The sequence below is a fragment of the Hipposideros armiger genome, unplaced genomic scaffold (genome assembly GCF_001890085.2).
Source record: "Hipposideros armiger isolate ML-2016 unplaced genomic scaffold, ASM189008v1 scaffold_147, whole genome shotgun sequence".
NCBI classification, from domain to species: domain Eukaryota; kingdom Metazoa; phylum Chordata; class Mammalia; order Chiroptera; family Hipposideridae; genus Hipposideros; species Hipposideros armiger.
The window spans coordinates 3,172,550-3,199,444 of NW_017731497.1; the positions used below are offsets into that span (position 1 = coordinate 3,172,550).

The following is a 26,895-nucleotide window of genomic DNA, read 5'->3' on the forward strand; positions in this document are numbered from 1 at the left end:
AACAACAAAAATATATTGCATTTAATAAGATGAGGCTTCTCATAGCTGCATATAATGACATATAAAAACTTATCCTACCTGTGGCTTCCATGGCTTTGGCAATCTGCCGGAGAGAGAACCCCATTTCCAGCAAGGGTACTGCAATTGCTGGAGGAGGAGGAGAAGTTGAAAGTCTACTGCTTGGGTCTGACAAGGCTGAGACAAAAGAAAGAGAAGTAAAGACCTAAATATTACTAAACACCATGAGTAAAAAGTGTTCTTAAGTAACCCTAAGTCCCCAATGTCCTAATACTGTCCAAATTTAATGAAATTAAGAATTTTACACTGTTAAGAATTCACTAAAAAGATAACTAAATGTGATTACATTTGTTATAGCTTAAGGTTTTTCATAAAGATAAATCTGCTGAAAAAAATTTCAAACAACAGAAATTTGCAAGAATAGTACAAAGAATTCTTTTACCCCTGATCCACTGGAGAGGAAATAGCAGATATGATGCTCCCTGAATTAGTGTCTCTCCCCTGAATACACTAATATATATGATGCTCCGTCTCCCCTGAATACACTAGTATATATAACTCCTACAAATAAGGATGTTCTCCTGCATAACCATTACATAACCATCAAAGACAGGAAGTCAATAATGTTGTATCATCTACTCCAGATCAAATTCTAGTTGTGGCAAAAGCAAAGGATCCAATCAAGGATCACCTCTGTATTTAGTTTTCATGTCTCTCTTCAGCCTACTTCAATAACTTTTTTTTTCAAGAAGATATTAAATCGTTTATTGATTACACATGATAATGGATGATACACAAGCTTCATTCCCATCTATAATTTTATCTGGTACCATAATTCAATTTAGATATATTGCATAGGATATGCCAACAATCATTAATAACCAAATAAACTCCATGACTCTGCTTGGATGACTCTTTTAATGGTGAGCTCCAGATCACCAACACAGTAACTGTCAATTCAACTACACCAAGGTTTCTGAAGACAATGGCTTCTGACTGAGCCCAAGCAGGTTGTAAATAAATTTCAAATGGAACCTGGCCATCACCCTGAAGGAATTCTAACTTCACACTGTTGGGGTAATTTACCAAGATAGCTTCAGAGTTGACTAACTTTACACAGCACATTTTTTAAAAAAAGACACATTTATTCAGCGTCATGATCAGACTATTACATTTAGCAATCAACAGCATGGGTGCAAAAAAAAAATCTACATTAAAACCCTTTGTTGGAATGCTTTACACTTTCCACAGAACAGTAACTAAAATAACCTGTTATACAATTAGTCACAAATACAGTCCTTGAGTTTTTTTGCCCATACACATGAGTATTGTCTAAAACATGTCTTCTTCGTAGAAGGTAGGCCCTGCCACCACTGTGCTTGGCTGAGTTCACAAATCTGTTGTAACCTGTAGCTTCCCTGTCATTTCTCTGGCTCTCCTCTCCTGCTAAGCTTTGTTTCCTGGCAGTAATTAAAACCTTCTGCCACTGCCATAGCTACTGCTGCTGTTGGAACCGCCATGGCCACCTTGGTTTCGTGGTTTGGCAAAGTATTGGCCTCCACCACCACAGGGGCCAGAGCTTCTGCCTCCCAAGTTTCCTCCTTTCATGGGTCCAAAATTTGAAGACTGATTGTTATAATTGCCAAAATCGTTGTAGCTTCCACCACCTCCAAAATTGCTTCCACTACCACCGCCAAAGCCGCCTCCGACTCCTCCGTTGTTATAGCTGTCATAGCTGCCACTCCCACCATAGCCACTGCCCTGGTTTCCATAACCCTGTCCACCACTTCCATAGCCTCTGCTTCCTCCAGAGTAACCAGCCGCCTCCTCCATGACCACCATCATTACCAAATCCATTATAGCCATCCCCACTGCCACCATATCCTCCACCACCACGACTGCCACCAAAGCCACCTCGACCACTGAAGTTTCCTCCACGACCAAAGTTGTCATTCCCACCAAAACCACCTCCTCGACCACCACCGAAGTTTCCGGAACCACTTCGACCTCTTTGGCTGGATGAAGCACTAGCCATCTCTTGCTTAGATAGGGCTTTCCTTACTTCACAGTTGTGGCCATTCACAGGATGGTATTTCTGAATGACAATCTTGTCTACAGAGTCATGGTCATCAAAGGTTACAGAAGCAAAGCCTCTCTTCTTGCCACTGCCTTGGTCAGTCATGATTTCAATCACTTCAATTTTCCCATACTGTTCAAAATAATCTCTTAGGTGATATGCTTCAGTTTTTTTTTTTTTTTTTAGCTGAGCCATCCTGCTACCTCTTGGCAGCTCAGCGGCTGCTCAGCTCGGGCTGGACTCGAACCGCTGTTGCTCAGAGCTCAAACTCTTGAGCGAGCTCTTAACCAACTGAGCCATTTGGCCGGCCCTTCAGTGTCTTTTTTAATACCACCAACAAAAATCTTTTTCACAGTTAAGTGAGCTCCAGGTCTTTGAGACTCTTCTCTTGAGACAGCCCTCTTTGGTTCCACAACTTTTCCATCCACCTTGTGTGGCCTTGCATTCATGGCTGCATCCACCTCCTCCACAGTGGCATAGGTGACAAACCCAAAGCCTCTGGAGCGCTTGGTGTTTGGGTCTCTCATCACCACACAGTCTGTGAGCGTTCCCCATTGCTCAAAATGGCTCCTCAGACTCTCATCTGTTGTTTCAAAACTCAAACCTCCGATGAAGAGCTTCTGTAGCTGTTCAGGCTCTTTGGGAGACTCTGACTTAGACATGACGACCGCAGGAAGGGAGACTTAACGATGCTTACTCGGAGGCATCCACTGACAGAAAGGCTACTTCAATAACTTTTGATACTTTGAAGATTACAAGTCAGGTACATGGTAGACTGTCCCTCAATTTGGGTTTGTCTGATGTTTCCTCATGATTAGATTCAGGTTGTACTTTTGGGCAGGAATACCACAGAACTGATGTTGCCTTCTTCTCATTACATTCTATTTGATGATACATGATTTCAATTTGTCCCATAACTGGTGGTTAACTTTGATCATTTGAGTTAAGCTAGTATCTGACAGGTTTCTCCACTATATAAAGGTATCCATTTTGCCCTTTTGTATTTTTTTTTAAAGATTTTTATTGGGGAATTGGGGGATAGCAATAGCGCTGGGGAATAGGGGGAAGGGGAACAGACAAGTTGCTGTCCTTTTGTTCTTCAGTCTAGTTGCGGAGGACGTTGCTTCACTGGCCCAAGTTGGCACCATCATTGCTCTCTTCCCGGGCGAGGCAGATCTGTCGCCAGCTTCTGGACGGCCGCTCACAGAGGCTGCTGGCCGCTCACGCTGGCTGCTGGCTCCACGGTAGCCCATGGCAACCCACTGACACAGGAGCTGCAGCCTACACCGTCGCTGGCGACTCACAGCAGCCCAGCTCCAGGTTGAGCTGTTGTTCAGCATCTTAGCTGTAGAGGGCAGTGTCACTGGCCCTCATATGTGGGATCCAAACTGGGGCCCTCTGGTGTCCCAAGCCAGCTCTTAACCAACGTGCCACTCGGCCAGCCCTGCCCCTTTGTATTAATATTTAGGAGAAGGAACTATGAAAACATGTAAATATCCCATTCCTCATCAAAGCTTCACTCACTAGCATCATTTATATTTATTGGCTGAATTAATCATTATTATGATGGTTGACATTTAAATGATAGTGTTATAAGTCCATCATTGCTTTCAGGTTCATCAGTTGGTATTCTACTTTAAAGCAAAGTTTCTCCTTTCTCTGTAAGTATAGAGTTATAGATTCTTATTGTATTCATGGGTTATTATCTGTTACTATATTTATTTTGATGCCCCAAACCTCCCAGATTTGGCCAGTGGAAGCCCTTTCAATCTGGTTTCTATATCTTTGAGGCATGTGCCCATCATCCTCTGAGTACTTTATCAGTTTCTGGCACCAGCTATTCTAAGCTCAGCTCATACTCAACCCTGAAATCAGATTTTCTCTCAGGAGACTGGAGTTCCTTTCTGTAAAGAATGGTATTTAGAAGATAAGATCTCAGCACGAGGTGTGTTTATTGCTGCTACTGAAGCATCACTGTTCCCAGACCCGCTCAGTGGACAGTGCTAGTGGAGGCCCTCCGTACCTGCATGGCTCTGGTGCTCAGCCATGTGGATATTTCCTCACCCCACCTGGACTCCAATACTCCATACCAGGTCACTCCCATATACACAAGGAGCCTTCCTCACCCCAATTGGGTTCTGACACCCCAGAGGCCATCATACCACCCATCTCCCAAGCCCTGCTGGCATGAATGTGTTATCTAGGTTGGCCTCACTTAATGACTTTTGAATTGAATTAGAAAGGAAGGAGGGGGGAAAGACTATAATTCTCATTTTTCTTTAAAAATGTCACTACTGCCACAGTAGTAATAGTACTGATATGTCTGATGGACTTCTGCTTCTAGCCAGTAAGAGATTGGATTTACTCTCACTTTAAACAACTACAGGCAGTGTAGGACAGTGATCCTTGAGAGAAGGGAATCAAATAAGGCAAGGTACACAACTGTCTCAGCTTATTGCCTGGAGAGCTTCCAAGCTACAGTTCAGGGAGAGTAAATTCAACCTAAACTCAGTGCTCTCTCTGAATTAAAAAGACAAGAGTACAGAATTCAAAGAGGCTCAAATTCACAGGGTTTAATACTAGAAAGAAGAGAGCTATATAGAAAGAAGAGGGCTACCCAGAAAGAGAACTCCAGAAATGTGCAGCTCCTCAAGTCCTCTGCTGATGCCAATACAAAACTATCCAAAGCTCGGGAAATAATTACCAAGAAGTAGCAGGCAGAACAATCATTGAAGCTAACACAGGGTTGGGAAGGGTTTGTGTTACCACAGCCAGAATGAAAAAACTTTTTAATGCCTAAGGCAATGGACAGAAGGTATCAGTTCAGTGATGGAGAAAAATTAGCCCCAAACTAAAGGATGAACTGGTCCCACATAACAAAGCTTAAAAGGAAGCCTTGAAAGAATCAAATTGTTTCCAAGTAACTTAACTTTATCCTAGAACAAAGCTAAAGTATATGTGAAGAAATACAAAATATTCTGCAACCAACAAGGTAAAATTCACAATGTCTGGTATCCAATAAAAAAGACCAAACATGGCAAGAAACTAGAAAATACAATTCAAAATGAGGAGAAAAACTAGTCAATAGAAACAGACCCAGAAATGAGATAGATGATAAATTAAGTAGAGAAGGACATTAAAATAGGTATCATATATACAGTTGATCCTCATTATTTATGAATTCCATATTTGAAAATTTAACTACTCATTAAAATAATTTGTTACTCCAAATAATACTCAGGGTGCTTTCACAAAGTCATTCAAATGCACAGAGGAACCCAAATTTCAGTCTCCCAATGCACTGTTCCCAGCTGAAGTCAAACAAGGTGATGCTGTGTTCTTGTTTTAGCTCTCAGACTGCAAACAAGTGTCCTTTTCACAGTCTAATTAGTGTCACATTTTTTTTGCATTTTTGTGCTTTTTGTTGGTGATTTCACAGTATAAAATGGTCCCCAAGCATAGTGTTGAGATGCTGTCTAGTGTTCCTAAGTGCAAGAAGGCTGTAATGTGTCTTACGAAGAAAATATATATGCTAGATAAGTTTCATTTAGGCATGAGTTAATGGTGTAGCTGGTCATGAGTTCAATGCTAATGAATCAATAATATATATTAATATGGTGTTAAATTAAACGAAAACACACATAAAATAAGGTTGTATATTGATCAGTTGACAAAATGTGACAAAAAGCTCACAGAAACCTAGCCCTATATTTTCCTTAGGAGCACTAGTTTAGCTTTCTTTAATTCAATGTTCGCAGTGGCTTTGAACACAGTGACTTTATAGAACACAGCTATTCCAATGAAAACTGGTTGTTATTCCCCATATTTGATAAGGTAGAAGAAAGATTGAGCATGTTAAAAAGACACAGAAGATTTTTTAAAAAGACCTAAATCAAACTTCTAGAGATGAAACCTCAGTATCTAAATGGAAAAAATATACTGCATGGGTTAAAAGCAGATTAGACAATGCAGAAGATTAATGACCTGAAAACAACAACAAAAACTATCCAACATGAAATACAGACCAAAAAAGGGCAACAACAAAAAAAGACCAGAGCATCAGTGATCTGTGAGACAACTTCAAGTGGCTTAATACACATGTAACTGAACAATTGGAGGAGTAGCACAGAAAAAAATCTGAAAAAAGTAACAGATAAAAAAATTCTTAATTTAATGATAACTATAAACCTACAGATCCAAGAAACTCAACAAACTGCAAGCACAATAAACATGAAAAAAACTACATCAGGGCTGATCATAATCAAATTAAGTGATAAACAGAAACATCTTAAAAGCAGCCAGAAAAAAGAGCATATTACATCAAGATTAGAATAAGAAAGACTTATCATTGAAGAGTTCAAGCCAGAAGACAGTAGAGCAACATCTTAAAGTACTGAAAGAAAAAACTGTCAATCTAGAATTCTATACCCCATGAAAATATTTTTCAAAAACAAAGGTGAAATAGGCTCTTTCAGACATACAAGGGCCAAAGAATCCATCACCAGCAGACTACTACAAGAAATGTTAAAGGGGGGCCGGCCGAGTGGCGCGTTTGTTAAGAGCTGGCTTGGGATGCCAGCTCTGAGCAGCAGAGCCCCAGTTCGGATCCCACATGAGGGCCAGTGACACTGCCCTCTACAGCTAAAATGGTGAACAACAGCTCGACCTCGAGCTGGGCTGCTGTGAGTTGCCGGCGACAGCGTAGTGGGCTGCCATAAGCTACCGTGTGTGGCCGATAGCCAGCGTGAGTGGCGGGCAGCCAATGTGAGCTGCCAAGAGCCTCCTTGAGTGGCCGTCCAGAGGCCGGCGACCGATCTGCCTCTCCCAGGAAGAGCACAATGATGATATCAACATGGGCCAGTGAAGCAACGTCCTCCACAACTAGACTGAAGAACAAAAGGACAGCAACTTGTCTGTTCCCCTCCCCCTGATTCCCCAGCGCTGTTCCCCTCCCCCAATTCCCCAATAAAATCTTTAAAAAAAAAAAAGAAATGTTAAAGGAAGTCTTTCAAGCAGAAGGGAATGACACCAGATAGAAATCTGGATCTATATAAAGGAATAAAGAATCTCAGAACTGGTATATATGTGAGTAAATATAAAATGCATGCTTTAGTTTTTAAATCTCCTTAGAAGATAACTGGCTGTTTACAACAAAAATAATAATAATGTATTATGGGGCTTTATAACACATGTAGAAGTTAAATGTATAACAACAGAAGTAAAAAAGCTGAGAAAGGAGAAATGAACGCATACTGTTGTTAGATTCTTTTACTACACATTAAGTGGTATAACATTACTTGAAGGTAGACTATGATAATTAAACATGTATGCTATAAACTTAAAAGTAATCTCTAAAACTACAATACAAAGTATCGTTAATAAGCTAACAAATGAGATAAAATTTAAAAATGCTCATTTAATCCAAAGCAGGTAGGAAAAGAGGAAAAAGGGAACAAAATAACAGATGAGATGAACAAAAAGATCATACATTTAAACCCAACCATACCAATAATCACATTAAATGTAAATGGCCTAAACATCCCAATTAAAAGGCAGAAAACATCAGGTTGGATTAAAAAAGCAAAACCTAAATATAGGCTACCTTAAACCCAATTAAAATATAAAGACATAATAAGTTAAAGGTAAAATGATTGGAGAAGATATACCATTCAAACGTTAATGAAAAAAAAATCAGAAGTGGCTATATTTCTACCAGATAAAGCAGATTTAAGGGCAAAGAATATTACCAGGGATAAAAAGAGTCATTTCATAATAAAAAAGAGGTCAACTCATTAAAAAGACATAAGAATCCTAAATGTTTATGGACCCAAAGACAGAACTTTAAAATATTTACATGAAACAAAAGCTGATCAATAAAAGGGAAAATAAATGAATCCATAATTATAGTCAGAGATTTCAACACTACTCTCTCAATAATTGGTAAAATAAGTAAATTCCAAATCAATAAGGATAAAGACTTAGACAGCACTATCAACTAACTTGATCTAACCAATGGTTTATAGACCACTTCACTCAACAAGAGCACAATACACATTTTTTCCAAGTGCAGGCGGAATATTTATCAAAACAGACCATATTCTGGGCCATAAAACAAGTCTCGATTAATTTAAAGAATTCAAATTATACATGATATGTTCTCTAATGATAATGAAATTAAATTAGAAATTAACAACAGAAAGATATTTGGAAAAATCCCCAAATATTTGGAAATGAAATATTGGGTTGTCGAAAAAGTCATGACATATTTTTTCTGTTTTTCGTTGCAAAAATGTGTCATGACTTTTCTGACAACCCAATAATATACTTCTAAACCCGTATGTCAATGAAGATATCAGTGGTAAATTAGAAAGTACTTTAAACTGAATAAAAATGAAAACACAGCATTTCAAAATGTATGAGTAGCAGCAAAAATAAGTGCTTAGGGTGAAATTCATAGCATTAAAAATGCCTTTATTAAAAAAGAAAGTTTTAATATGACTGATGTACAGTACATTATTCTCTCCCAAATAGCCATAATTCAATCTACAGCTTCAAAATATAGATGACAGTTCAGTTTGATGGGGCAGACACCCATTTATTAAAATCATTGTTTTACCTTTAATGAAGACAAAACACAATGCCCACATAATCAAGTCCTACATATATGGAATGCCAAGAAGTCAAGTGCATGATAACACACGCACCTGTGCGGTTAGCTGGCCTTGCTGACTGGGAATCAGGAGAAGTTAAGCTTTGCCTCCTTCCTACTTCATCAGAAGGAGAGGTTGGTAAGGATGATATTGGAGGAGTCTGTGCACGACGAGTGGGAAGTACAGTGGTAGTTGGGTAACTAGAGAACATTTGCCTTTAAGAAAACAAAAATGGTTAGCATAAAAATCCAATTAGAAAATATATACATCACTATCTTAGAATATGTGACCTGGAAAACTATACAAGTTAGCTATAATTTAATTGGGGGGAAGGGAGAAAGACTCCACAGTTTTAAGAATCAGCATCACACAGGATGCTTTTACTGTAAGTATAATACCTTATCATTTGCTCGGAAAAATGGTAGCAACACAGAAGGTGGAGGAACACAGCAAACACAGCAATTACCAAAAAAGATTTTATAAAATCCCTGCCTTCATGGCACTTTCCTCTACTGTAATAACAGGGGTATTTTGATAGGCTTACAGTAGTTAGAATGAAAAAGACTTTTAAAGATAGATAACTTACAGTTACTTCAAATATAAATTCACTAGCTAGCCATGAAATTATTCACATGGATTCAAAGTAATAGTGTATAGATAAGTTATAGAAAGAAAACTGCCCAGTCACCCAGCACAACTGAAAAGTGGCATATAAATGACAAGCCAGCTTTTTAGAGCAGGAAAGGTACAGGAGAGGCAGCACCTCTCAGCATGAGAAGGCAGGCACTGGCTACAGAGTAAAGTTAGGCAGATCCTCACTGACTGACTGCTCTTTTGATTTGTCCAACAGAACTAATAACTTTTTAAGCATCAAAAAAGTATTGTCCACCCAAATAATGGTGATATGAGGGTCTTCACATAGGAGACAGTTGTTTCCCTGATTTTCCTCATGTTAAATGATATTCAGCCAGGCAAAGATAACTGCAGCTCTAATGTGGAAGACTGAGAAGAAAGGAGGAGTCACAAGGCCTGGTGAATGCCTCTGGGAGCAAGGGAGCATTATTTTATTGGGTCTTCGGAAAAGTCATGGCGCATGTTTGCGACAGATGGCACTAGTTCATTTTTGGAAGTACTAGAGTCATTTGCAGCTATGTTATTGCTGTCATTTGACAGCTGACAGTTCTAACTTCTAAAAAAAAAAATCGAGCGATTTGGTTGAGTTTTGGAGATTTTACAAGTTGAAGATGGAAGACCAAACTGTGCATTTTTGCCATATTTTACTGTTTTACTTCCATAAAGGGAAGAACGCCCGTCAAGCTTGTGAAAAGTTGCATAAAGTTTACGGTGACAATGCTCTACAAGAACGTCAGTGCCAACAATGGTTCACGAAATTCCGTGCTGTTGATTTTGATCCCAACGATGCTCCTCAGTCAAGGAGGCCCACCAAGGTTGAGGACGACAAAATAAAGGCACTGATCAAGTCAAACCCACGTTACATGACACGAGAGATTGCAGAAACATTGAACATCCATCATTCAAGCGTTCACGACCACCTGAAGAAGCTGGGATATGTAAGCAAGCTCGATATTTGGTTTCTGCATGAACTCAAAGAAGTTCATTTGACGGGGCATATAAACATCTGCAATATGCTCATTAAACTTGAGGAAAACAATCCTTTTTAAAGCGACTGATAACTGGTGATGAGAAGTGGATTGTTTACAACAATGTGGTGCGCAAACAATCTTGGTCTCGATGTGATGATTCACCTCAAATGACATCGAAAGGAGACATTCATCAGAGGAAGATTATGCTCTCAGTGTGGTGGAATTTTAAAGGTGTCGTGTTTTTCGAGCTCCTACCAAGGAACCAAACAATCAATTCGAATGTGTACTGTCGGCAATTGGACAGTTTGAGTGAATCCATCATCCAGAATCGCCCAGAGCTTGTTAATTATAAAGGAGTTGTGTCCAATCGCGACAACGCGAGACCACACACAAGTTTGATCACCCATCAAAACTTATTGGAGCTTGGATGGAATGTGTTGCCACACCCACCATACTCGCCTGACCTTGTGCCATCTGACTTCCACTTGTTTCGCTCTTTTCAAAATTCAGATGAGACTGTAAATCAGCACCTTGTTCAGTTTTTTGCTAATAAAGACAGGTCCTTCTATGAACGAGGAATTATGAAGCTCACTGAAAGGTGGCAAAAGGTTATCGAACAAAAAGGTTACTGATTGATCTTTGTTCTTCATATAAGTAAATGACCTTTGAAAAACATAGACAAAATACATCATGACTTTTCCGAAGACACAATACCATTGAATCCCATGTTTATACTACAGAGCTTGAAAGGCAAAAAAGAGTCCCAGTGCTACTGATCTTCTGGGGATGTCTTGAATTCTGTAATTGCTGGAGGGATTAAAAACTACATTAGAATAGCCTATCATTCCTCTCTTCCTCCTTTGATGAACTTCTTTGGAACCGTGGTACTTAAGTGAGAGAGCTAAAAGGCAGGAGATGTGTGGGGACTGGGTAAAGGTAGCTACTAAGATTAGTATTCCTTCTGCTTAAGATTAGAGCAATAATTCTTAATGTGTGGCCACTGCCTCAGAATCACTGGGGAAACTTAACTGAAATACAAACTATGTGCCCCACCAGACCTACTGAGAGATTTGCTGGAGGTACAGCTCCAGAGCTTTAAAAAGCCTATCAGGTGACTCTTGTGCACAACAAAAATTGAGAACCATTACAATAACAGCCAGACTCTCTCTTCTACTAAGATGTCAGTCTACACATTGGGGAATAATCATGATTTGTTAATTAAGGGGTGGAGGGGAGAAATAAGAAAAAGGGAGGCTATCCATTCTCCTTCCCCTTATTTCACTTAAGAGAGCTCACAAAATAGCCTCTCCCTAAAGATCTTCTCTCATGGTTTTCATTTTGTGTACACAACTAGCAAACTGAAGCAAAAAGATACTTAAACATTATCTGAAATTTACAAATCTACTAAAATAGGGTTGGCTGAGGAAGCATCATAAGACATGCTCTTTCGTTTGAGTAGACTTGTTTGATCTTACAGTAAGAATAAAGAAATTATGCTTTGAAGGGAAATAACCTGAGAAAATTATTTTTCATGGGCGAACTCTTTCTTGAGGCTGTAATATGCAAAATACAAGGATTGACTTTTAAGGAAAAAAATATTCAAAAGCTTAGTCAAAAAAGAAAAAAAAAGATCATTATAAGGCAATCAAGAGCTGGAGGACCTGATTGTTGGCAGCACGGTTGATTGGATCTTGGACCACCACTAACTGGCTGTGAGACTTGGGACAAGTTGTTAAACTTCTGAGGAACATTTCCAAGTTCAGTAAAATGGGTTTGACCATATGATCTCTTAGGTCCCTTCTATCTGTAGAATGCTTTACGTTGGGCACATTCTTCATAAGAAACCAACCGTGTATTCAGAATCATAGCCATCAAACATGGCAGACTTTAAAGGTCAACTTCCCTACCTGAGAAGACTTAGTGGCATCACTCCTGGGGACTCAGATGCAGGCACTGTTTCTGTGTCAGTAACTGGAGTGGTGGCAGTTGTGGTGTCCTCCAGCGAGCTGCTCATAAAGGAAGTCGTGCTTGAGGCTGATGGGCTGGTGGTAACTGGAGTCTGTGCCTGCTGGGCTTGGTCACTTTCTTCAGCTTGTTGATCAATGTCTATAAACCAAGGTAAAGGTTAAGGAAGTAGTAAGGATTTGTTTTTGCAAATGTGACATGGGAAGGGAAAACTTTTAACTGTCAATTTGAAAAGTTTCTAAATATATTTCATCAGTTATCAATTTCTATGAAAGATTTACAGAAAAAAATGTTCTTACATATATGTATACATCTGTGTATTCACTACTGTACTCGAAATTGTAGACTCTACAAACAATAATGTAATAGTCCTTATAATTACTCATTTCTTTTTTTAAGGAAGGTTCTTTAAAAAACAAAAATAGTCTCACTTATGCTTGTTAAGATTTGACCAGATTTTCTAATGATACCGATCATGAAAACTGTATTTCCTTAGTACTTTGATTTTGATGTCTATCTTTAGTCTTTAAATAGGTAAAGATGAAGACATGTAAATACAAAAATAATGAAAATCTAGACAGAAACTCTATGCTCTGAAAAGGGCAATGCCTCACAAAATAAACTACTGCAAGTTAAAAAAAAAACTTAGTTGCTACAAAGATAGCTAATTCTATTAAGGTTAAATGGCCACATACCTTCATAATCATCATGATCTTAACACTTCTATTCTATGCACCATGCACCTCTCTCTGCCTATGTACTGTCTAAGCTAATAAAGGAAGGAGGGAGTAAAGGATGGAGGAAGAGGAAGAGGAAAGGAAGGAAGAAAAAGACAATGGAAGTTCCATGAAAGCAAAGGATTTTGTTTTGTTCACTGCTGATTCCCCAGAACCTAGAAGAGTACCTGGCATATAATTAAGAGGCACTCAATAAATATTTACTGAATGGATCTCATTTTTATCTCAGAATTCATATTATCCTCAATGGTGACAATAAATGATAAAACAAGATTTTTTACATATAATACAGAGTCTATGAAAGTAGTACTTTAAAATGCCCTTTAATATGTCTGAGAGTTATTAGAATAATATATATTTTGAATCAGAGCAATAAATACTTGACTACCTTGTGTGACATGAGTTAAATTTCAGTTTTACAAAATGTAAGTTTTGTAAAATAATTTTTACAAAATAATTTTTAGAATTATTAAATTCTAATGCTTTACAGGTCTAAAATAGAAAACTATAGGTAGATTATTAATATAAAGAGACAAAAACGAACTGTTCGCCTTTCAAAGGAAAAACAATATGAAAATTGCTTTGGCCAAAAAAAAAAAATTTATAAATCACTTACAGAATAGATCACTTCTGACAATTACAAATAATTTCTACAGCACAAAAGAAAAAAATCAGATAACATACCTTGCTTAATTCTGCCCCCAAACTGGTCTTCCAAAAGCCCACGGACTACTAGTTTATAGATCACGGCTTGGGCTCGTTCCAGGTCCGCTAATCCCAACGCTCTCTTTATGGGCGACCGCATGACTGCTCGCTTCACCATGTGTCGCATCAAAAACTGCAGGGCTGCACGCAGCTCCACATCTTCATGGACAACTGGAGAGCTCGCACAGTCTGAGTTGTGGCCATTTTCAGCCAGAACTTTTGGTATCAGCAACAGCTCAGCGTATTTACTACAGCCAAGAAGAGCACTAAGTGATTTCATAGCACCAAGGTAGAGATAGGACAGCTGGACTGCTCTGATTTCTGACTGGGCTATGTCATGATTTTTGGACATGTGTTCATGATTTTTTCTTTTTCCTTCTGGCATTTGATGTTGGGATTCCACACCTGGGAGAGTTGGATCTGAAGAAAATGAAGCTATTTCGTTTTCTGATTTGGAGCTTGTGGTACCCTGACTTTTGACATCGTCAGATGTTAAGCCTGTTTGCATATCTAAAGCAGATTCACTTTCGGTTTTCTGTTCAACATCTCCTTTTTCCTCAGACTCATGTCGGTGTTTCTTTTCATGTCGCTTGGTGCTCTGTTTGCCCATGTCTTCGTGAATGCCAGTCAGATACGTGAGGTCCAGCAACACAGAAGCTGTCAGGCCCCGGAATCGCGCCACGTCAAAAGGCAGTGGTTCACAGGGTTCCAGGTTATACAGTGGAGTATCACTAGGCGACCAAAAAGTTGGGAAGCTTTAATAAAGATCAGAATGACACAGGAAGAAGCAAGTGAGGGATAGACAGGAGGAAAGTACAGAAAATAACGTAGACCAAATAAGATGCATTATGTACACAGTACAGAGAACAATTTACACAAACTAAGAGAGGTCATTACAGAGAGAAAAACGAATCTACTATGAGAAAATGGGGAGATGTGATGTAAATGCAAAAGCAATGAGATGTGCATGTGCTTTCAAATAAGAATGTTCACTATAATATAACATAAGCCAGGAATCAGCAAACTGTCTGTAAAGAGCCAAACAGTAAAAATTTTAGACCATGGGCCACAACCTTTGAACCCTATCATCAGTGTGAAAGCAGCCACTAGCATGCCTAAATGAGTGGGTGTGGCTGTGTGACTTTATTTAAAAACACAGGAAGTAGGCCACTTCCTGCCAATTCTTTGCCAATTCCTAAAGTAAGCTATTTGAAAAGTTTGTATAATAAATCTAGTTTATTATGTGGGTAATGGCCATTTATAACCTATTCCAGAGAAGACTTTGTTTCATTTAAAACATTACTTTGTAATCTTCAAAACTTCCAATTTATAGTTTAAGCAAAAATATGATCAGCTATTTCCTGATATTTGGCAAGAATTTCCTGAAGTTTAACAATGGTGTAATTATATAAAATGTAACAGAAAGCTTGAGGAAGTATAAAGTTTAGTGGCACATATTTGTTGTATTAACCTAAATCTTGGTTCTAACTTAACCTTCCTAATCTTATTTTCCCTTTACCTCATTTTTCTTATTTCTTTTAATTTATTATTAAATAATGCATATAATTTATTATGCATAATAAGGATTAATAAATCCTTTCTGAAACAAGGCAAAGAATAAAAGAAATTTTCACATAACATTGTAAAATTTCATTAATTTCTTAGCTTGGTGGAGTGGAGGGAGATAGATTCTATCACTCCTAAAACTGTGTGTAAACTTTATGTATGCATATTTTTCAGCTGAGAGGGTCCATAGCTATTGTTAGATTCTAAAACAGTACTGCCTCCAAAAAATACTTAAGAAACATTGTTTTAGATATTATCTCATGTCATATTAACACTTTAGGCATAAATATAGTGAATAACTATTTTATCAATAAATCCTTATTTTCAAATGATATAATTATGTAGTCCCTAGATAAGTGAGTCCCCTTATCGATGGAGTTACTTGACATATTTCTTTTTAAACATATCAAGTTTCTATTTCACACAAATCCTATCTGATTGCAAAACACATCTAAATGCTTTTAAGTATATACAGTTTGTGTCAAATAAATGTAATTTTCGTATCTATCCAAAATGTTGCACACACACACTGAGAGGATAGAAATGTGCTAAAAAAAAAAAAGCAAGAATACTTAAAATCACAGATAATACAAAACCTAATTTTAGTCACTCAAATGTTCTCGCCCTACATTCAAACCCTCCTACACAAAATGTAATTAACGGTTCTGCTGGCTGGTTTTTTTTCTACTCTAGTGTATAATGGAAATGATCAAAAAGTAGAAAGGCAAATGAAAAACAGAAGGATCCCAGTTAAACTTACCATTTCTTCATAAAACAAAACAAAAATTATATACTTCACAAGCCACTAGTATTCCAGAGAACACAGATTTGGGAAATATTCCTTTATGAAATCATAGTACTCATACCCAACTGTATAAAAAAAGTATTTTAAAAAGTTAACTGGCAGCTCACCTAAAACAATAATTACTCACTGTCCATAGGCAATGGCCCATGTCACCATTAAGTACTCATTTGCTATAAGTGTAACTCAACAGATCATACCTGATTGTAATTTCTGCTTCATCCCATTGGACCTTGGCAGACGTGCTGCCCTCTTTGACCACTCCCAGCAGCGTGGCATGGCGCCCAGTTTGCTTGTGAACACACCGACCTCCAACTCTAAGACCAGCATCAACTCCTCCTATCACTGCCAGCACAGGCCACACCTCTATGCAAAGGGTCCTCAGCTGCGGCTCTGAGAGGTCAGCAAGGCCATGTCTATTATGTTTACCTTTCTCTTCCTCTTTGCTCTCCTTCTCCTCTCTCATTTCATTTTCCTCTCGGCTTTGAACCGAGCGGCTTTTCTTTAGCTTCTGACCTGACTCTTTAATACATATCTTAATTTTGTGCAGCCTTTCCATCATTTTTTTGTTAATGCAGTAAGTCCAACGGTCTGTTCGGTGAAGGATTCGGATAAGCTGAATAGTGGCCTCCGCCAGCACTGCTGCTACTGGACTACAAATGGGGTCTCCTGGAAGTAAGTCTCGTGGTGTGCCACGCATCTGCATATCACAAATTTTCACCTGCAAAAGAAGAGAATGGCAAATGTGTGATATTAATAGTTCTCCTAAACTGTAAGTCACTATAAGTTCTAGCATATGTAATCCCATGTTGAACTAGTGTTTGGTCTCCTAATACATGTGTATTATACCACTGACCCCAATACGGAGTAAGCAAGTATTACAGATGGACTGAAGTATGTAACAGTTATGGTCCTCTGAAATGAGCTGCCCAGTCATTTAAAATTCATGCAGGCTGTGAGTATCAGAGCTGGTGCGACCACACAAAAGATGGATACAGACCAAGGTATATGTGACTGACTCAGTTCAGTTAAAAAAAAAAGAAGCCTTGAGGATCTACTCACTCTCATCCTCGAGACTCCAGAATAATATTGAGTCCTGGGACTATCTTATATTGTTCAAGGGGCACAAAGGTAAAATCATAAATATAGGTTCTAAGTCCCAATCTGGACACACACTTCAATAAGAAGAGCAAGACGGGTTCAAATTTTAACTCTGCATAATCTAGGAAAATTATTTAATCTTGCTAAATAAACCTCAGCTTTTTCATCCGAAAAAAGATGGTACTAATAATAGTATCTGTATTGTATGATTATTTTAAAGATTAAATGAGCCTATGCACATAAAGTGCTTATTAGGATGGTGCTAGACACACAGTGTATGTTCAAAACAATGTCAATGGCTACCCTGAAATTATGCCTTCTTGAAAATTTAAAAAACATACTTAAAAGCATAGAATAAAAACTACTGTATTTTGCTGTGTATAATGTGCACTTTTTTGCCCAAATTTGTGAGGGAAAAATAAGAATGCACATTATACATGAGTAGTACTAATTCTGTATCTATTAAATGTTTTTAATTCTTTTATTTATGCTTATGATTTAGAAGTGTAACTCTAGAAATCAATAACGATATCTGTATGCAAAATAATACTCTGGAATACGATAGTCAGTTTTGTTGAACTTATGACAAACTTGCAATGACAAAGAGTTCTTGGCCTTCTCTGAGGCACAAATATCGTAAATTTGTTACCGGTACATAAAATTTCTTGTACCTTGTATCTGTTCCTGTGTTTTATGATTAGTTGTTATGTAAAATTTCTTATACTATAATATGTTAAAAAATAAATGCTAAAATTCCTTTATAATACAAAAAACAAGTACCTAAATGTAAACAAATCAAAATTTGAATTAAAAGATTAAAACAAAAGATGTTTTTTTCCCTGAAAGTTTGGGCCAAAAATTTGGCTGTGCATTATTCACAAAATACATAACTTTCATGGTTAGGATTTACCAAGTCCAGCACTTCCATTATAGAAATATTATAGGAGGACAAAGCATATTTAATCCAAATTCCTAAAATAACTTAGCATCTTGTGATATGTTAATAATGTTGCCAAATTACAAATGTCTTTATTAATATTCTGCCAGCAAAAAGAAAAGAAATACTATATATTAGATAGCATAAAAACTTCCTACTAAAAAATAAGTAGAAATTCTGGAGACTAAACCTAGGTTACCCTACATCCTCAAGTGAAAGGATAGAGTAGAAAACAAATCCACCCACCAGCACAAGGAGACGACAAAGGAGTCTGTCCCTGCCTGGGTTTTAGATGAGAAGAAGAAAAAGTTTAGAGCGAGAGGGTATCTCTTTAACAGGGTCCTCCTAAAGGCTTAGGGATTGCATTTATAGTATCTATAAGATCTGAGAACCCCCTCAGCTGAATGAATGAAAGGCAGCTTCCTGATCACAACTGGAACTTCCATTATTCAGCTAATAATACCTGATTACATTTAAGACTATTTCTATTATTTCTCTCATATTCATAACTGCCAACAAACCAGATTATCCCTAAACCATTTCCTATAATTCTTATAATCGTACATATGCTTGAAAGTTGACTTACTATATTCACATTGCCAGAATATCAAAAGCGCTGTAATAAAAAGTAAAGGCAGGGCTGGCCAAGTGGCGCATTAGTTAAGAGTTGGCTTGGGACGCCACCAGCTCTGAGCAGCAGGACCCTGGTTCAGATCCCACATTAGGGCCAGTGATGCTGCACCCTCTACAGCTAAGATGGTGAACAACAGCTCAACCTAGAGCTGGGCTGCCGTGAATCGCTGGTGATGGCGTAGGCTGCAGTGGGGCTGCAGTGGGCTCCTGTAAGCTACTGTGAGTGGCCAGCAGCCAGCGTGAGCTACCAAGAGCCACCGTGAACAGCCGTCCAGAGGCCAGCGACCGATCTGCCTCACCCGGCAAGAGTGTAATGATAATACCAACATGGGCCAGTGAAGCAACATCCTCCACAACTAGACTGAAGAACAAAAAGGATAGCAACTTGTCTGTTCCCCTTCCCCGATTCCCCAATAAAATCTTTAAAAAAAAAAAAAAAAAAAAGAATAAAGGCAATTTCTAACAGTAATCTGTCGTCCAGAAGAGTAAATTGCCTGAGCAGGTACTTTTAATAGTAGGACTAACCTATATATATAAGAACTATCTGATGCTAACAAATATCAATAAAAAATGACAAATATCCTTTATGTTTTAGACTTGCGGTTTCATTACCTTTTCCCCAGGGTTGCTACTATAGAACATTACACACGGGTACAACTGTGCTGCATCCACATCTTCAAAAGCTAATTTGGGTTCCTACAGTGTGAAAGAGGTGATGAAAAGAAAACAAAAACATTTTTAAAAATTAATAATATCCAATCACATTAAGATTCAAAGCTCTTAGGAGACAGAACAAAGTCACTAGAGCTGAATTTCAATTAACCTTGCTAACCAAGGAAATTCCACATTATTATAAATGATCCTAATTTGTTCATCTGTGAATAATCTTATTGGGATTTTACTCTCTTTCTGTTGTTTGATACTGATAAATACTATAAGAACCAAAAGATATTAGAGAAAAAGCAAAGAATGGATAATCTATAAACTGAGTGACTAGCACTTAAATAACTGAATTGAGTGTAAATAAAAACAAAACAACATGCAATGCTTGTGAATGAGTTTCAGTACCTCTCCATTTTTCCCAAAGGAAATGGTCCTGGCTTCCATGTCTAACACACAGGTAATGAAATCTCCTTGAGTAAAGCTCGACAATGTCAGAGTCTGTTCTCCATTGTGATAGAGGTTACCACTGTAGGCCCGATAGAGCCACATATCCGAGGTAGTACGGTGGTTAAAGTCATGTACTGGCCAGCGAGAAACTCCAACACACGTGCCTTCATTACCTCTGTTTTCCTTTACAATGTAAAACTAAAAAAAAAATGGTAATGTTCACTAATATTCCAAAAACCTCTTTAGATACTATTAGCTACATAAACCAATACTGGAAAATGTTTATAAATAATACTTATACATTTATGGGAATGTAAGTTTATTTTCAGCCTAAGTGAAAATAACATATAAATGTAATAAATTTCATCATTTTGTAAAGATTTTTAGACAAATTTAATCTTTACCTTGTAGAACAATTAGAATAACCTTTGAGTACTTACTTTATTTAAAAATTAAAAAGAAATTCAATTACAGTTGACATTCAATATTATATTAGTTGCAGGTGTACAGCATAATGGTTAGACATTTATATAACTTACAAGGTGATCTCCCCGATAAGTCTAGTATCCAAATGGCAACATACATAGTTATTACAGTATTATTAACTATATTACCTATGCTTCAGTAGTTATTTTAAATAAATAATTTTAGCTTACATCTTAATTATGAAACTGAGGAAGTATATTTAGCCCAGAAAATTATTAATGGAAAGCTTCAATTCTTTACATATAAATTTTCTAACTGCTCTCTTCCGTATACTTCTGTGCAGAAAAAGAGTTCATATAGCAGGCCTGAGACTGCTGTCTTTAAAAAGGCATGCTTATAATGCTGTTCCTTGGCTAGTATCTGGGAATTCGACTGGTAAACAGTTTCCTACACTGATACAAAACTTTCCCTAAGTGATAGGGTGGCTCACCAGGCCTAGAATGTTTGAACAAACAGTATGGTTTATGCTGAACACCTGCTTTCCTTCTGGGAGTCTGGAATTTTGGTGCATGCCAGGCAGAGGGTACCTTCACAACCAGCCCCCCGTAGAGATCTTGGGTGCTAAGTCTCTAAAGGGCTTCTCTAAAGCGCTGCACACAAGTTGCTGCATTTTGCGGCAGGGGAGAGCACTCCTCATGCGAGGGAGAGGAAGCATGCACCTGGATTCCTCCAGACCCCACCTGTGTCTTTTTCCCTTATTATCCAGCTATGTATCCTTATTGTGTTGTTATAATAAATCTTACATACATACAACTATATGCTGAGTCCCATAAGTCTTTCTAGCAAATCTTTGAATCCAGAGGTGATCTTGGGGACCCCCAACACAGTGGTGGCAACCATAAGATTGGACTCTTGAACTCTTCTTGGGGACATCCCACTGCAGTTGACTTACTATGTTCAGCTTTTTGGTTTAGTTGCAGTTTGCAATAACAGACTGATAGCTTGACTCTACATGTCTCCTCTTTCTCCTGACATACATGTCTCAGTAGATGAAGCTTTCCCCAGAAAAAGATTGATCTTTTCTAGGCTGCTCACTGGATAAACGATAATGATAAAAGGAGGTAGGAGGTTTTGTAAACCCATTTTGAAAAAAAAAATTTTAATTGGGATTTTTGTTCTGACCAATTCCTAGCCTTTCTGGTTAAGTTACATAAAAATGTTTTTGTATGAAAATTCTTTTGTCCCCCTTTCACCCAACCCATCTGAACAAAAGGTCTAGATGAAGATAAAAAGTTATTGAAAAAGTCTGAAGTTATAATTACTAAATGGGACACACTGGTTTTAGAATAAGGGAGAAAAAACAAAAACCCAGGCCCTGGGGAAATGTGGAGGAGTGGGGAGGGCATTAACGAACTTTGTGTCTCAGAACTGTTCCTCCTCCTAGGGGAAAAAGTATCCTTGGTTGAGCCTCCCACTACATCTGACCAACTACAAGCAGCAGAGGGTGGCCCCAGGTCCTGCACTTTGCACAGAACACCTCCAGATGTCATCCACACTCTGAGGCAGATAAAGTGATGTTATAGACAAGCAAAACCATTTAACTGACTGCATTTAGGCAGTCCTTCTGAAGCCAAGGTCTCAACTAAATTATTTCGACTACACTGGGAACAGAGGGTTGGAGGTGACTGGGGCCCTGTTAATTTATTCTGCTTGATTACTGTACATCCTGACTAGGAGTATCCTAACAATTATAAACTCTTTGTTTCAGATATACCACATATGCCCTCTGGGAGTGTATTTCTTGTGTGTGCACCCTATCATGACACTACCTGAGCCCTGGAATGGCCAAAGCTGTGCTGTGCTAAATCAATGCCTAAGCCTGTTTTAAAAGGTTAATACAAAAACTTATGAACAAAGGACGTGACTTGACTTTTTAATGTAGGCATTTATAGTTAATAAAATCTGTTTTAACTGGCTAAGTCTTGGACCCCTAAAAGGCATAACTGAAGTCAATACTACAGGTTGGTCTCACTCTGCTGCACAGGGTTTTACTGATAATAATAATTTTACTGTAAAGACACTGTGACCAAGAGTCCACGGAGTAGACTGTGCAAAAGAGGAGTTAACATGGAAGAGACAGCTATCCTTAGAAAACCCTGCTTGCGATGTTAGCCCTTAGCTGGCATCTGGACACTAGACTGGTGAACAGTTCCCTACACCGATAACAACTTTCCCTAACTGAGAAGGGTGGCTCATTGAGCCTAGACTGTTCGACAATATGATTTATACTAAATGCCTGCTTTCCTTCCGGGAATATAAAATTTTAGCATATACCAGGCAGAGGGTATATGAAAAAAATCTAGGGCATTAAGTCTCTAATGGGCTTTCCCTGGCAGAAACATCACACACTTTACTGCATTTTCACTGCTGGGTGTGCACTGGATGACCCCCTCTTGGGAGGGACTATCATAATCAAAAAATGTTTGAGATAATTTTAGAATTATAGAAGAGTTATAAAAATAGTGTTCCTGTATATCCTTCATTCAGTTTCCATTATGTTAACATCTTACATAATGATAGATCATTTACATATAAAGATTTTTGGAAAACTTTCCATACATTTTTCATAAGAACCTGGAGAAAAAGGACTAACAGGCAAAATGCTAAAAACCACTTAGAATTCTACACACCTTCCACTGATAGCACCCAGAAGTTACTCCAGTTGATGCCAATCCATATCCTTTTCCTCCACTGCCATGAGTTAAAATCTGTCCATTCTCCACTAGGCAACACTGGGCTTTCTCTGGGTCAAAGGACACTTCTTGAATAGGGAGATTCTCATCTTCTTCCTCCAACTCTCCCTGCTTCTATCAAAAAGGAAGCTAGGTCAGTAGTTTGGAGTAACCCCAGATCTCAGTTAATATATCTGTATTCTAAGACCCCTTGAATGGAGTCCATAAATATTTATTAAGTATCTACTACGTACCAGTTATTATACAGGCAGTGGGAACCACTGATAAATACAGCATGGTTCCTGCCCATAAAGAGTTTACAATCCAATTAGGGGCCAGAGAGACAAATAACACCAATATTGCAGTGAGAGAATAACACAAGTTACATGATAGGTAGAGCAGAAACATAAAAGTTTAAGTCTAACCATGCTTGGGAAGAATAAGGCAGGCATTCAAAAGATAATGACTTCTGAGCTTAGTTCTGAATGATGAGAAGGCATTAAGCAGCTGGTTAAAGGAGAGAAAGACATTCAGGGCAGTATGGGCAGCATGTGTCAAGGCATAAAGATGCAACAGAGTTCAGATTTAAAGTAATCGCAAGCAGCGGGGAATGTCTGGAGGATGAGAATGGCAGAAAAGGAGCCTAGAAAGAGAAGAAGGAACAAAATCATAGACGGCCTTGAATGCCATTTTAAGTTTGAACTTTACTCTAAAGACAACAGGGAGAGCCTACACAGAATGATTTATATAGAGGGTCTCTGATCAGATCTGTGTTTTATAAACATTGTTTTACCAGGAGTGTACAGGATGAAGGCAGAGAGACCAATCAGGAGATTACTGCAAGAGTTCAGGTAAGAAACACTGAGGACTTGAATTCATTCATTCATTCAATGAGTATTTATTCAGCATCTACTATGTGCCAGGCACTATACCAGATCCTACATATTTTAACTAGATAAGGTCTCTGCTCTTATAGAACTTACATTTTGGAAGCTAGAGACAGAAAGCAAACAAGAAAAATATCAGGTAATAAACGCTATGTTGACATTAACACAGGTGATTTAACAAAGAATGTGTGGCAACTAGACTGCGGATCAGAAAAGGACTCTCTGAAGAAGTGATAATTAAGTTGAGACCTGAATAATAAGAAGCTGACCTCTGAGAAACACATCTGAGGCAAGTATTAGGAAGAGAGAATAGCCTGTGTAAGCCCGAAGGAAAGAACAAGCTTAGTGTGTCCAAGAAACAGGAAGAAGGCAAGTTTGTTCCAAGCGTAGTGAGCAAAGGGGTGAGTACAGGAGTTCTAGATTTTACCCCAAGAATGATGAGAAACCATTGGAGGGTTTTAAGCAGAGAATCAACATGATCTGATTTACAATTTCAAAATATCAACCCGGATCCTGGGTAGGGACTATAGGGAGTGAACAATGGAAGCAGCAAGACCAGTTAGGAGGCTATTGCATAGTCCAGGCAAGTGATGATAGTGCCTTGCAATAGGGGGATGGCATAAAAAGGATGATGTGGGCAAAAACAAGTTATTTTTTACAGAGGAGTCGATGGGACTTGGTAATTGTATGGATGGAGAAAATGGGGCAGGGAGATACAGAAGAATCAAGGATGACGCCTGGGTTTTTTGGTTCAGTCACTAACTAGGCAGAACAGACTGTAATAAAACTAAAGACGCTACTAAGTATGAGATGCCTATTAGACTATGGTTCAAGTGATAAGTCAGTACAAGATAGGTATATAAGTCTCGAATTCAGGAAAAATGTCAGAAGTGGGATTAAAAATTTGGGAATAAATGGCATATGGTTCTACATAAAGTTTGGTGGTACAGGAAGGGAATGGGAGTGACGCTGAGAAAAAGAAGGGGTCTTGGGACCAAGCCTTGGGATACTCCAACACCTAGATTAAATAGAAGAGGAAGAAGTAATAAAAGAGAATGAGAAAAAAAAAAGCCATTGTACTGAGATAGAAGGAAAACCAGATAAAGTGTGGAATCATGAAAACCAAGAAGGACTGAGGTAGCCAGATGGATGGAGTCAAGAGCTACTTAGGAGATAAAACCAGTGAGACCTAGTGACTATACGGATGGGGACATTAGAACAGTCTAGAGTTCCCAGGAATTCAGATATGGAAAACTAGGTAAATTGTGCCACCAATAAAAAAATGGGACAGGAAGAAAGGGGGAAAGGTTTGAAGGGGAGACACCTGGACTAGCATTTAAGTTTGGAAGGCAAACTGAAGAAGACTGCTAAAAAAGCTAAGGATAGAATCTGAGGAACACCAGAGTTTGGGATGGAGGCAAGGGGAAAGTGGTGTCAAATAAGAGATGCCTCTAGAAGGAATCAAGGATTAGCAAAGAGATCCAGGAGAAGGTAGTGTTCTGAAAGCAACAGAAGGCTAGTGTTTCCAGAGGTCAAGTACGATGTGGACAAAAAAAGAGTACGCTATATTTAGCAATTAAGGTTTGTCATTTAATTTCTGTGCTTTGATGGAAGATAAACAATTGGGTTGCAGAAGTAATGAGAAGTAAGGAAGTGGCTGAAACATGTATAAGATTACTCTTCTGAGAAGCTTAGCAATGAAGGACAAGGGAGAAGATGTAATATAAACAATACATTTATAACTGAAGAGTCTAAAAGTTTAGATTTTGGGGAAATCATGTTGAGGGTGTCAATATCATCTTCCAACAACTTTAAAAATAGAAACCTGGGCCATTTGATCATCTTCTGCAAGTTACACAAGCTGGCAGCACAGCCTCAAGGATATGAAATACAATGAGCCTTGTTCTTAAAGTGGGGAAGCCTTCATGAATAAAAAAAGGATTTGAGGGGCTGGGAATGAGAAATGTTTATAAGCTGAGGGGAAAGAATCAGTGGAGAGAGAGAAAGGGTACAGAGAGGAGATGGAAAAACACAGAACAAGGTCCCTCAGAGGAGAAGGGATCTAGAGACAGGTGACAGGATACTCACTTGTGATGTCTAAGAATACCTCTTTGGAAGAATCAATTACCTGTAATTTAATTTCTTGTTCTTTTTCCTTTATCTGAATAGCATGTTTGGCCTGAGCAATGGGTGTCTCCCACATACAATCCGACAGAAGGGAAAAAAGGCATTCAACAACCTATTTGTTGAAAGAAAAAGAATGATAAAATTTACAAAGGGTAATTTTAAGTATTTTTAGAAAAGATAAATCATTCAACTATAATACTAAGTCACATGTGGAAAATGATTATATCAATGTCCAACAGCTACCTTCAGTGGTTTTAAGTTAATTATCTTTTTAAAGAAATATCACTAACCCACTAGAAAATGGGTTCCACTGCACTCATATTGCCTCACTGTATAGACCTTTGAATGGGCTATGCAGCCTCACATATTTCTCTGTAGCAGCCCAAACCTAGTAAAAAATTTTACAGATTCACTATCCCCCTCCTCCTCACACCCCATTACTTAATTTCTCTTTCTCCTTCCTTGCTTGGGGATGAAAAAATAAAGCAAGCAATCTCAGAAGTGGCAGCTTTGCTACTGAATAAATGATACGTTTACAACTGAAGAGACAATAAGTTTAGATTTTGGGGGCATCATGTTAAGGATGTCAAAATCATCTTCCAACAACTTTAAAAATAGAAACCTGGGCCATCTGATCATCTTCTACACCAGATTCACAAGCTGGCAGCACAGCCTCAAGGACGTGAAGCGCAAGGAGCCTCGTTCTTAAGTTACCAACTAGAGGAATACCTGGGTGGGGGGAAAAGACATTTTCTTATTATCAGTGCGACTTAAATTCAAAGTTTGAACTTCCTGAAAACAATCCCTGAGGCTGTTAA

General features: G+C 38.3%; 1 protein-coding gene across 1 annotated transcript in view; it reads right to left on the reverse strand.

Annotated features, from left to right (window-relative positions):
* Positions 1-26,895, reverse strand: part of HERC1 (HECT and RLD domain containing E3 ubiquitin protein ligase family member 1) — a 205,579-nt gene that overhangs the window by 56,011 nt on the left and 122,673 nt on the right. Inside the window, exons 32-41 of the mRNA XM_019650781.1 lie at positions 26,700-26,806; positions 26,079-26,189; positions 23,022-23,198; positions 19,864-20,103; positions 19,408-19,491; positions 16,325-16,845; positions 13,736-14,511; positions 12,257-12,455; positions 8,800-8,960; positions 79-195 (exon numbers count right to left, since the gene is read on the reverse strand). Coding sequence (XP_019506326.1) covers positions 79-195; positions 8,800-8,960; positions 12,257-12,455; positions 13,736-14,511; positions 16,325-16,845; positions 19,408-19,491; positions 19,864-20,103; positions 23,022-23,198; positions 26,079-26,189; positions 26,700-26,806 — 2,493 coding nt within the window. The remainder of the gene's footprint in view (positions 1-78; positions 196-8,799; positions 8,961-12,256; positions 12,456-13,735; positions 14,512-16,324; positions 16,846-19,407; positions 19,492-19,863; positions 20,104-23,021; positions 23,199-26,078; positions 26,190-26,699; positions 26,807-26,895) is intronic.